Consider the following 13,451-nt stretch of genomic DNA (forward strand, 5'->3'; position numbering starts at 1 on the left):
TTGGTTTCCAATGGGGTCATGATCTCAGGGTCTTGGGATCCAGCCCTCCCTTGGGCTCCATGATAAGCGTGGAGTCTGTCTGGGACACTCTCTCCCACTGACCTTCCCCCCTGCACTCTGTCTCTTTCTCAAATAAATAAATAAGTCTTAAAAAAAAAAAAACCTAGAGAAGCAATTTAAGGAAGTCAACTACGAAGCTTTTTTAATACATATAATGAAGTTACTTTCTTGGTTATATTCAGATCTATTTTAAGCCTAGTCCCTGAGAAATAAGATTGCACAACACTCAGCTAAAAACCAACAGGAGATCCTAATTTCCGTTTCCATAGTCACAGAAACTGACCCTAACCTCTCTCCACAGAATTATAGCTAATCATCAAGCCCCAGGAGACCCCAAACTATGTTCCCATCCTGTGACTAAGGTTAAAAGGACTACCCCTCCCCCAACCTTCCCCTGAGAGTTCTGGTAACTTCCCTGCGTATGTTTTGATTAGGTAGTATGGATGCTGTTGCTAATAGGAACAGAAAAATATGTGAGAAGTTGGTAGAGGCAGGCATCTTTTTGAAAACAATAAATTGATTATATTACCATTACCAAAATTGTTCCTTTAGTATTAGTTACATTCAATCTTTTTCCTTTTAGATTCATAAAGACTGCTGATATCTGTAGTCCTAACCTTCCCAAGAACCTAATCCTTTACTCATAATGGGATTCTATTTCTGTAATTGAGTTTCTATTTCTGCCAACGATGCACAAGGAATTCCCAGGTTTCAATAGTGATAATCTTCTCTCTGGATTAGTCCCACTTTGAGTAAGGCTTTTGTGAATTAGGGACGTTTTAAAATTCTCAGTAATCCAGCCATAAAATTGGAAATACCATATTACCGACCTCAGAGGGGTGCCTGTCAGAGTGAAGAACTTAAAATGTGATAGAAAAGCATTATCCTGAAAGAGAAAGAAACCACTTCCAGTTTCACCAAGGTCACTTTCTTTCTTTCTTTTTTTTTGAGAGAGAGCCCATGTGAGGGGAAAGGGCACAGGGAAAGGGAGAGACAGAATCTCAAGCAGGCTCCAGACCCAGCGCAGAGCCCAACGCAGGGCTCGAGCTCATGATCCTGAGATCATGACCTGAGCCAAAATCAAGAGCCAGATGCTTAACCGACTGAGCCACCCAGGCGCCCAAGATCATTTTCTTTGAGAATAATATGATCAAAAATATATTACTTTACACTTAGAAATGATTAGTATGGTAAATGTTTCTAGCCACAACAAAAATAAACTTTTAAAAACTATCTTCCATTGATAAACAAAATGTGGTATGCACACAGTGGAATATTATTCATCCTTAAAAAGGAAGAAAAATTCTTCTCTTTAAATTTTAATTTTTTAAACTGAAGTATAATTACAGTGCTATAATAGTTTCCAGTATATAATACAATCAATCTACAAATCTATACATTACCGTGCTCATTGGTAAGTGTGCTCTTAATCTCCTTCACCTATGTCACTTACCTCCCCCTGGCCATGACCAGTTTGTTCTCTGTATTTAAGTGCCAATTTTTTGTCTGTCTCTTTTTCGTTTCTTCTTTTGTTTCTTAAATTCCACATATGAGTGAAATCATATGGTATTTGTCTTTCTCTGACTGACTTACTTCAATTAGCATTATACCCTCTAGGTCTACTCATCTTGTCATGAATGTCCAAGATCTCCTTCTTTTTCATGGCTGAGTAGTTATTCCATTGTGTGTGTGTATACACACCACATCCTCTTTATCCATTCATCTATGGAGGGACACTTGGGTTACTTCCATATCTTGGCTATTGTAAATGTTGCTATAAACATAGCGGCACATGTATCTTTTTCAAATTAGTGTTTTTGTATTCTATGGGTAAATACCAAGTAGTAGAATTACTGGGTCATATAATAATTCTATTTCTTTTCTTTTTTTTTAAGATTTATTTATTTTAGAAAAAGACAGCAAGCATGGGGGAGAGGGAGGAGAAGGGGCAGAGGGAGCCAGAGAGAGAGAGAATCCCCAGCAGGCTCCCCGCTGAGCGCAGAGTCTGACACCGGCTCCATCCCACGACGCTGAGATCATGACCTGAGCCAAAATCAAGAGTTGGATGCTTAACCGACTGAGCCACCCAGCTGCCCCTAGTAATTCTATTTTTAATTTTTTGAGGAACTTCCACACTGTTTTCCACAGTGTCTGCACCAATTTGCATTCCCACCAAAGGTGGGAGAGGCACAGGAGGGATCTTTTTTCTCTCCACATCTAAAAAAGAAGAAAATTCTTTTTTTTTTTTTTTTTAAGATTTTATTTATTTGACAGAGAGAGCACAAGCAGAGGGAGAGAGAGGGAGAAGCAGGCTCCCTGCTGAGCAAGGAGCCCGATGTGGGACTCGATCCCAGGACCCTGGGATCATGACCCAGGCCGAAGGCAGCCGCTTAACCGACTGAGCCACCCAGGCGTCCCTAAAAAAGAAGAAAATTCTGATACATGTTACAACATGGGTCAATCTTGAAGATTTTACACTAAGAGGAAAAACAGAGATACAAAAGAATAAATATTGTATGACTCCTCTTTTATGAGACAGTAAAATTAATAGAGTAGGATGGTGGTTACCAGGGGCTGGGAGGAGGGAGAATGGGGAGTTATTATTTAATGGGTATAGAGTTTTAGTTTGGGATGATAAAAAGGTTCTGAAGATGGATAGTAGTGATGGTTGCACACAAATGTGATTGGACTTTATGCCACTGAACTGTACACTTAAAAATGGCTAAAAGAGTAAATTTGTTATGTATGTTTTACCACAGTAAGAAAAAATATTACCTTGAAGGTCTCCAATCATCTCAGAATCATGACCTCTGTCTCTTCGTTCAGCTTCTAACACAGCTTGCAGCTGGTAATAGTCCTTGTCCGTCTGTGTCTTGGAATTCTCTAAAATTCTATTTCTCTCCTGCAATTCTCTGTTTAGGGACTCTAGCTGACTAACTGACTTACTCATCTCTGTGTGACTCTTCCTTAATCTTACGGCTGTGTCTGATTCTGTCCTAAGTAAGTCATTGGCTTCTTCTAGCTATTAAAAAAAAAAGAGCAAGAAAATAGGTTTTTGACCAAAATACCAACTTATTTTAATTATAATAAAAAAAAAATCTTATTCCAAAAACTCACCTGCTTTTGTAATTGTGCCAGCTTCTCATTAGCAAGCTGTGAATTTTGACTTACTTTCTTTAAGTCTTCCAACTGATCCTTTAATGTAGAAACTAGAAAATGAAGGGGGGAAAAATGTAGAAATTAGAAAGTTATCAGAGAGGAAACATATAAATCCCTTCAAAAAAATGAGATTTAGTCCTAGGTCACAGTCAGCTATATTAGGTCCACTCCCAAAGTCAAATTTCATCATGGAAGTACTTAAATTTAAATTCAACAATAGAGAATGTAACAGATTTGTTTCCAGTGTTATAATATTTCAAAGTTTTGTATTCCCTTAATAAGGTCAATCTATTAGTGAAACATTATAAACCCAGTTTTATTAGCATTATTTATTTTTTTGAATAGCACAAATCTTTGAAAAGTTCAATATCTGAAAAAATGGGTCAAAATTCAAAAGGTACCAAATGGTCTGTGGTGTAGAATATGCCTTCCTCCCTCCATGGTCTCAGTCCCTCTACCCCTCCTCCCCAAGAAACAATTACTACTTAATTCTTACATATTCTTCCTAAGACAGTGTCTCTAGCTATACCCTAAAACATAAAAACACAAACATTAATATGTTTTCACATGCATTTCTATACACACGTACACATATTTAAGCATGTCTAGTTAAGCACTCGTTTTAAACAATCTGTACTATTTTTTTCACTTAAAGATACATCTTAGACATAATGCTATAAATATCTTGTTTATGTATCATTATGCATGTGCACAAGTGCATACATAAAATAAATTCCTAGAAATGAAATCGCTGGATCAAAGGGTATAGAAAACTATTTTAAATGTATTTCTAACACTAATATGAAAACGCATGAAATTTTAGTTAATAGTTCTAAATGGCTGCTTGTTAGATAGAAGTGCCTAGAGAGCTTATAAAAAATACCAAGGCCCAGGCCACATGTCTAGATCAATTAAATTAGAATTGCCGGAGCTTAGGCATCAGGAGTCTTTAAGCTTCCCAAGAGACTCCAAGATGCATACAAGGATGAAAATCACTCTTCTAGTGTGATTTCTACAGACTTTAATATGTTATACGTTTATCTTGTGACATGGGTAATTAGCTCAGAGGTGCCTTAGGATTGTAGCTTCAAATATATATCAGAGGCCCTAAATTTAAGACAACCTCATGACAAAGACCTTCAAGGACAGTGTTAGAAACTCCAGTGCTTTTCAAAAATAGTAACAATTTACCTTCATTTTCTACATTCCTCCTCTTCTCATTTTCCTGTTCTGCTTTTCTCTGGTACTCATTAATTCTATGCTGGAGCAACATTTTTTCCTTCTCAATCTGAGACACTGTAGATTCTAGGTTTCTTCTTTGATTCCCCTGAAAACATAAGGATACAAGTCACCATTGCAAATTAAACTCTTCATTTATTTAGAGGAATACTGTGTACTTTAAGAATAAAACACACAAAGACTTAAGATGGATTTTTTTTGTTTCAAAATCAGAAAGTACCTGCTAATGACAACTTTCTAAGAATAGAATTAGCTAGTCTTATAAGATAGAATCCCCCTATTCAAACAAGATATGGAAATTTTTCAGATTTTTAAATCCATGAATATAAAAAACAACCCTATAAATCTTATCAGAGAACTGCTTTATTAGTTTAAGATGACCAGATTGCATTATATTACCAATATTTGGGTTGATTTACAATCCTAAAGATATAAATATGAAAGATAATACTTACACATTTGATAATTAAATGGTGTAGAGCTCAAATGGTACCAAATGCTAGTGTGTGCAGTAAGTTCATTAGTCCCCGTGTGTCTCCCTTAATCCTCTTCCTGTCTCAACAACTTACCTTTTTAAAATGTTCTATGTATCTACCTACCAATGCATATTAAAAAGTAATGAAAGAAATACTTATTTTAGAACATGAAACCACACGAGAGGGGAGGGTTAAAGAAAAAAAATACCCAACACTCACAACTTAAAAATTTATATTGTTTCTGAGTTACCACTTCCAGCATATCTTGCTTTTGATGCTTCATTTTTATCTTTAAGATTCCACACTGGGAAAACCTCCTTTTATTGTGTTTTTCTGGGCTTTCCCATCAACAAGCAAAACTCATGTTTTAAGTAAAATGCTGTTAGATTTAGTAAAATTTGCAGAGATCATCCAAGGACTTTCCAATTCTAAGATTTTATCATTCTTTTTTTCATTTTTAAATTTTGAAATAATTATACATTTTAGGAGGTTGCAAAGAGAGTACTAAGAGATTTCATGTACTCTTCCACTCAGTTTCCCCTAACAGACACATTTTATGTAACAATAGTACAGTAACAAAATTAGGAAATTGATACTGGTTTAAAGTGTGTGTAGTTCTATGTTATTTCAGCTCATGTGTAGATTCACACAACCATCACCACCAGTCAAGATACATAACTGTTTTATCAGCACAACCAACTCCTTCCAGCCAGCCACTACTTATAACTGCACACATCACCCTTCTCCCACCAACCATATCCCTGGCCTCCATCTTTATAATTTTGTCATTTTTTTGAGAATGTTATATTAATGGAATCATACAGTATGGACCTTTTAGAACCGGCTTTTTACACTCAATATAATGCCCATGAGATCCATCCAAGTTGTGTTTTATCAATAGTTCATGCATTTTTGTTGCTGCGTAGTACTCCAATGCATAGATATATCAAAGTTGGTTCAACCATTCACCTATGGTAGGACATTTTGATTATTTCTAGCTTTTGACTATTACAAATAAGGCTACTATGAACAGTAGTATACAGGTTTTTTGAGGATGTAAGTTTTCATTTTTTCTGGGATAAATGCCCAATAGTGCAATTGCTGGGTCGCCTGGTAGTTGCATGTTTAGTATTTTAGGAAACTGCCAAAATACTTTCCAGATTGGCTGTACAATTTTACATTCCCGTCTATAACGTATGAGTGGACCAGTTTCCCTATATTCTTGCCAGTTTCGGTACTGTGCTATTTTTTATTCTACTTGCTGTAATGATTATAAAATGATATCTCATAGTGGTTTTATTTGCATTTCCTTCATGGTTAATGATGTTGAGCATCTTTTCATGTGCTTGTTATCCACTGTCTTCTGCCAATTTTCAAATGGGATTATTTATTTACTGTCGAGCTTTAGAGTTCTTAAATAGTCTAAATAGATTCCTTTGTGAGATACGTAGTTTGCAAATTATTTTTTTCCAATCTATACCTTGTCATTTCATCTTCTTATCATGGTCTTTCACAGAACAAATACTGTTAATTCTGATGAAGTCCAATTTGTTGAATTATTTTCCTTATGTGGATGTTTGTGGTGTCATGTCTAAGAACTTTTCACCAAGATATAAGTCTCAAGGATTTTTCACTTATTTTTTTCCTAAAAGTTTTGTTTTTATGTTCATCTTTAAGATTTTTTTTTTTATTTGTGAGAGAGAGAATGAGAGAGAGCACATGAGATGGGGGAAGGGTCAGAGGGAGAAGCAGACTCCCGGCCGAGCAGGGAGCCCGATGAGGGACTCGATCCAGGGACTCCAGGATCATGACCTGAGCCGAAGGCAGCCGCCCAACCAACGGAGCCACCCAGGCGCCCTTTATGTTCATCTTTAAATATATGACCCATCTTGAGTTAATTTTTACATAAAATGTGAGACTTGAAGTTCATATCTTGGTCTATGAATATCTAATTACTCCAAGCACCACTTGTTAAAAATTGCTTTTGCACCTTTGTAAAAAATCAGTAGGCTGTAAATGAGGGATACCGATCTGTGGTTTTCTTTGTAGTACTCTCCTGGTAAGATTTGGTTATCTGGGTAATTCTAGTTTCATAAAACTCACTGGGGAGTGTTCCCTTCTTTTATATATCCTGGAACAGATAGTGTAGAATTGGTATTAATTCTCCTTAAAACATTTGGTCAAACTCTCTAATAAAACCACCTGGTTCTGGAGATTAGTTTTTGGGAAACTTTTTTATTTTTATTTTTTTTAAAGACTTATTTGAGAGAGAAAAAGAAAGAGCATGCACACGTGCGACCTGGTGGGGGAGAGGAAGAAGGAGAGAATCTTCAAGCAGACTCCCCACTGAGCATGGAGCCCCACGTGGAGCTCAATCCCACAACCCATGACTTCATGACATGAGCCAAAACCAAGAGTTGGCTGCTTAACCACTGAGCCACCCAGGCACCCCTACTTTTTGGGAAACTTTTAAATTATGAGTTCACTTCAATAGTTATATAGGGCTATTCAAATAATCTATTTCACATTATGTGAGTTGTGGTAGTTTGAACTTTTGGAGGAACTAGTCCATTTTACCTAAATTTCACACTTACATGTTTAGGATTGTTTGTAGTATTCCTTTATAATCCTTTTGATTATCTGTAGGGACTCTAGTGATATGCCTGCTCTGTTTTATTCCTGATACTGATCATTTATGTCCCCCCCCTTTTTTTTTACCAATCTTGCTGGAGGTCTGTCAATTTTCCAAACAGCGGGCTTTTTGTTTTCATTGATTTTCTGTATTGTTTTTATTTTCAATTCCACTGATCTCTGCTCTTATCTTTATTTCCCCTTCCTTCTTCTTGCTTTGGGTTTATTTTGCTCTTCTACAGTTTTGAGGTGGGAGCTTAGATGACTGATTTGAGATTTTTCATCTTTTTTAATGTGTGCCTTTAGTGTATAAATTTCCCTTAAGCACTATGTCAGCTACATCCCACAAATTTTGATGTTTTATTTTTATTGTTCAAGTATTTTTTTAAAGATGAAGAACCATAACTTATTTTATTATTAAGGTATAATTGACACACAATGTTATGTTAGTTTCAGGTGTACAACACAGCAACTTGACAGTTCTTAATGTAAGTGTAGTCATCATACACATTATTACAATATTACTGGCTATATTCCCTATGCCATACATTTTATCTTCATGATTTATTTATTTTATAACTGGAAGTCTGTACCTCTTAATCCTCTTCACCTACTACTTCACCCATATCCCCAGCAACCATCAGTTTGTTCTCTGTATTTGAGTTTTTTTGTTTTGTTTTCTAGATTCCACATATAAGTGAAATTATATAGTATCTGTCTTGCTCTGTCTGCCTTATTTCACTTAGCATAAAAACCCTCTGAGACCATCTATGGTGTTGCAAATGGCAAGATTTCATTCTTTTTATAAGCCATAACTCTTTAACGTAACTTTATGAGGGGGCACCTGGGTGGCTCAGTCTGCTTCTCTCCTCTCCTTCTGTCCCTCCTCCTGCTCATGCTTTCTCTCTCTAATAAACAAATAAATCTTAAAAAAAACAAACATAAACTTTATGAGACATAATTAACATTCCAACATATTCTTTCACTCCCCTTAAGACTTACTCTTTGACCTATGGATTACTTAGAACTGTGTTGTTTAGTTTCCATATGTTTGCAGATTTGCCCGATATCTGTTAGTCATTCTAGTTTGATTACATTTTGGTCAGAGAACACACTCTATGATTTTAAATTTTTTTTAATTTGTAGAAGTTTGTTCAGAATGTGCTCTATGTTGGTATGTATTCTTTGAGTGCTTGAAAAGAATGTATATTTTTGGGTGCAGGGTTCTGGAACTGTTAAAAAGATCTTGTTGGTTGATGGTGTGGTTGAGTTCTCCTGTATATTTGCGGATTTTCTATCTATAGAGTGATAGTGGAGTCTCCAACAGTAATTGTGGATTTGTCTATCTTTTCAGTTTTATCAGCTTTTATTTCACATATTTTGTAGTTCTGCTATTTGGTGGATACAAATTTATGAATGCTACGTCTTCTTAGTGGATTGATCTTAACTTTAATCTAGCATACCAGAATTTTATGTTTTTTAGAAATGAAATATCCAAAGCTGAGGATTTGCAAAATGGATTTCTTACATACTCAGAGCTAAGTAAGTAGTGCTAAGTACACAATGACCAATGGCAAGTTGGTGAAATAGACATATTTGTATTACACGTGTATGTATGTATGTATTTGTATGTATTATATGTATATGCATATCCAAAGCTACAAATGAAAAAAAAACAAGACATTGACAAATACTATTCCTTAAGAACAGAGAAAATTAAGACAGCATAAAAAACACTTCAGAAAGACTAAATCTAAAAAAAAAAAAGGAAGAGATCAATAAGGCTATAGAAAGTATATTTCTTTTTAGGGTACTCTTCATACACATAGTGGAAAGATAGTATAAGCTGATCAAAAGGAAGACAATGTATTATATATTTGCAAAGAAACATCTGAATCATGATATGTTTTCCTAATAAAAACTTCTTGTGGGGTGCCTGGGTGGCTCAGTCGTTAAGCATCTGCCTTCGGCTCAGGTCACGATCCCAGGGTCCTGGGATCGAGCCCCACATCGGGCTCCCTGCTCAGCGGGAAGCCTGCTTCTCCCTCTTCCACTCCCCCTGCTTGTGTTCCCTCCCTCACTGTGTCTCTATCAAATAAATAAAATCTTTAAAAAAAAAAACCAAAAAACTTCTTGCTAGGTGACCATGGAAAACATGAGTAATTCTAAAATCAATACATTTCCCAATTCATCACATAAAATTATGTTAATGTCAGTCCTTTTAAAAAGGATTTTTTTTTTTACAATTTAAAATTGTACTCTTTCCTCTTTCCTATTTGTCTTTTTCTGCTGTAGTTCCAGATCCCATTCTCTTGCTCCTTTCTCAAATGTTAAGAACCACTGAAATGAAATTTATGTACTAAAATTTCAACATGGTTCTAGAATAAAAGTACATATACAAAGGAAACTAAAGTATAATCTAATCTGTATCATTTAAACCTGCAGTTCCTAAGTAAGGCCTTCATCACAGTTCTTTGACTCTGTCTGTATTTCAACCTATAAAGTTTAAATGTAATTTTCTTAGAAAACAAAACAATCTGAAAAAGGAAGAAACTCTCAAAAAAGGAATCTTCTGATTAGAAAACAAAAAGTACCTCTTCATCCAATTCTTTCATTATCTTGTCTAGTTTTATGTTTGAAGTTCTGTAAAAACAAAAGCAGTATAAATTAGAAATATGTTTATTTTTTATTGCCCAGTGGTGGAACACCACATTCCTTACTTTCCCATTTAACTAAGATGTCTTAACATCTTTGGTGCTATGGATTCCTTTGGCAGTCTGGTGAAACCTGTGGCCTTTTCTCAGAATAATATATTTTAAAACGTAAAATAAAATATAGGATTAAAAACAAGCCAAAAATATATTAAAATTCAGTCTTAAATTTAAAAATGTATGGGCGCAACTGGGTAGCTCAGTTGGTTAAGCATCTGACTTTTGATTTTGCCTCAGGTCATGATCTCAAGGTCATGAGGCTGAGCCCTGTGTCAGGCTCTGCATGGAGCCTGTTTAAGACCACCCCCCCCAACACACACACACACTTGCACACAGGCTCTCTCTTTCTCCTTTAAATGAATGAATGAATAAATAAATAAATAAAATATATGTTTCAGTAATATGTGTGCTTCTTTATTAACTCATTAAACCACAAGATCTAGCGGTAGTAATTTCAAAGTCGTGATGAGCACAAATGGTATTTAGAGATAACAACCATAATACATGAAAATATTTATGGTATCAGTAATAAAAAATTCACAGCTACTGCTAATAAATGTAGATTATTGCTTTTGTTCATAGTGGAAGGAAATGCTGAATTTTCGTTATACGTTATGGAAAACACTCACTTTTTCTCATCCAAGTTTAAGAACCCTGAATTCCATCCATGCACCCTCTGGGGGAGGCCTATGGATTCCAGGTTAAGGATCCCTGAATTCCTCATGCAATACTTGATAATAAACAAAAATTAGCTATTTAAACTTTATACAAGATTAAATAATGAAGGGCAAGATGGCATATATAACTGAGTAAATGTATCATGGAACAACCTAGTCAGAACGTTGAGATAAATTGAAAGTGTATTTATTATCTCCATCACAATCTGTTTTCTTTGGCTCTGAACATAACCCTAGGCTTCAAATCTGCATGTACAATGTTTTACACGGATGCTTCAAATAACTCACTCAGCATGCCCAAAATGTTATTCCCTCTGCTCCATACCCTTACCCATAATACCAGTTTGTTTTTACTCTAGGGGTCCCTAAGAAAGGACATAACCTAGGAATCATCCTTGACTCATCTTCCTCCTTCATTTCCATTTAGTTGAATAAATGTGAAGTGCTGCCAACTAACCAGAGTTCTTTTTAAAAAGAAAATGTTATCAGTTTTTTACTTAGTTTAATAACTTTCAAGATTTTTCCATCATCTTTAGGATACATTCCAAATTCCTTAGCTTGTCAAAAACAAAGTCCTCTAAGACCTAGATTCTGTCAACCTTACCACCCCCCATCTCAGGCTTCCCTTCTCTCCCCAACACTCTCCTACCATTACGGCCACTTTGACCATTCCTTCTTCTTTGAATCGATACCCTACACTGCCACTATCACTAGTTTAATTTTGTATGAAGAAACTTCTCAACATATTTATTTCCATTTCTTCCCCTTATTTCCATATTTCATACTTAGAAATTCTAGAAATTTGCATATATATGTGTTTTTCTGAAAAAAGTTTGTATTATATGTATTTAATCTATCAGGAATGGCATGCAATGAGACATTTACTTGTTTCCTCCTTGGCCCAATCACAAAATTGCCAGTTTTCCCAATTCCATTTGTTGAATACTTAATCTCTGCATTACTTCTGTAATACCACCCACAAAAAAATATAAAAGTTGTTTGTAGTTAATAAGTAACTCAACATTGTGCTAGGTTATTTCAAATAATTTTGATTATACATTTCATAAATATACAGATTCTTATTAGATTTAATGAATTTTAACATTTAATAACATTTACATTTTAGAAAGCACCTTATTTAAAGATTTTATTTATTTATCTGACAGAGAGAGACACAGCAAGAGGGGAACACCAGCAGGGGGAGTGGGAGAGGGAGAAGCAGGCTTCCTGCTGAGCAGGGAGCCCAATGTGGGACTCGATCCCAGGACCCTGGGACCATGACCTGAGCCAAAGGCAGATGCTTAACAACTGAGCCACCCAGGTGCCCCTAGAAAGCACCTTATTTAATGTAAACTAATTTGCCCTTTCAGTCAGCTCATTAAAATGGCAGAGAAAAGTAATAAATCAGGCATTAAGTGAATCAGCATTATAGTTTTTTAATAAAGACTGCCAGAAGCAAATGCACTTTAAATATTCTGAGCACAATATGTCTATAACTAACGCCAACATGAATATTACTTTCCAATTCTAGCCAAGACATTCTTCATTGAATGTAAATAAGCAGCAACCTTTGTATCTCCACCTCATTTCCAATTACTTTTCAAGTGTTTTATAGAGGGCAAGTTTTAAAATAAGTATGTGCTATACAATTTTTAATGTTAAAAACATGTAAAGTACATTCTCACCTGCACTTCTGCTCCATTTCATCTTTTAATTGCATTTCATTATGCAGCTGTTCTTCCAGCTTATAAATTGTTTTTTGCAAATTTTCCTGCTTTAATTAAAAACAAAACAAAACTCATCCTACTAAGAATGTTCATAGAGAACTTAAAAATAACAAGTTTATGTTACCATTCTACCTCTGTTCAAGAGGGAGTTACCTGGTTCAATCTTATCCTTTTTCTTTCTATCTGAAATTACTATTAACCTAATAAGCATTTTCTCAACACCTAGAAATGTGTCAGGCAATGTAAGTAGGCATTAGTAATATAAAAAAATTAAGAAGATTTGGTCCCTGTGCTCATGAAGCTAAGAATTAAACAGAGGGGCATAGAGGAATAGGAATAGGAGGAATAGGAAGGAAGAGAACATACAATAATCCAAAGACACACACACAAATATTAGAATATAATGTGGTGATCATATGGTTATATACGAGGAGTCCTGAAGGAGGGAATTCTGCCAGGAAAATATAATGTTTGAGGTCAGGCCTATAAGATGAAAATATTTACTAAGTGGAGAAGGTGATAGAAAAAAGGCATTTTAGCCAGAATGAATGAGTTCAAAAGTAGAGAAGCAGAAGAAAATATATTTTGTAAATGGGAAGAAATCAAGAGCATAGAACGTAATAGAGAGAATGAGTCTCATAAAATCTGAAAAGGTGAGTGAGACCATGATTTTTGTATGCAAAAATTATAGTTAGGGACCTTAACCCATAAGCATTTTAAAAAGGGAAACATAGTACATCACTTCAGTAACAGGTGAACAGAGTAGAGGGT

The 13,451-nt window shown here is 35.3% G+C and overlaps 1 protein-coding gene across 4 annotated transcripts in view; it reads right to left on the bottom strand.

The window, feature by feature from the left end:
• Nucleotides 1-13,451, bottom strand: part of ROCK1 (Rho associated coiled-coil containing protein kinase 1) — a 153,021-nt gene that overhangs the window by 52,113 nt on the left and 87,457 nt on the right. For 2 of the 4 annotated variants that reach the window (XM_027575478.1, XM_027575477.1), the window contains exons 12-16: nt 12,639-12,727; nt 10,160-10,208; nt 4,411-4,546; nt 3,178-3,269; nt 2,836-3,082 (exon numbers count right to left, since the gene is read on the bottom strand). In XM_027575478.1, coding sequence (XP_027431279.1) covers nt 2,836-3,082; nt 3,178-3,269; nt 4,411-4,546; nt 10,160-10,208; nt 12,639-12,727 — 613 coding nt within the window. The remainder of the gene's footprint in view (nt 1-2,835; nt 3,083-3,177; nt 3,270-4,410; nt 4,547-10,159; nt 10,209-12,638; nt 12,728-13,451) is intronic. The other 2 variants (XM_027575479.1, XM_027575480.1) reach the window with 2 other exon arrangements.

Source organism: Zalophus californianus, chromosome 14, assembly GCF_009762305.2.
Source record: "Zalophus californianus isolate mZalCal1 chromosome 14, mZalCal1.pri.v2, whole genome shotgun sequence".
Taxonomy (NCBI): Eukaryota; Metazoa; Chordata; class Mammalia; order Carnivora; family Otariidae; genus Zalophus; species Zalophus californianus.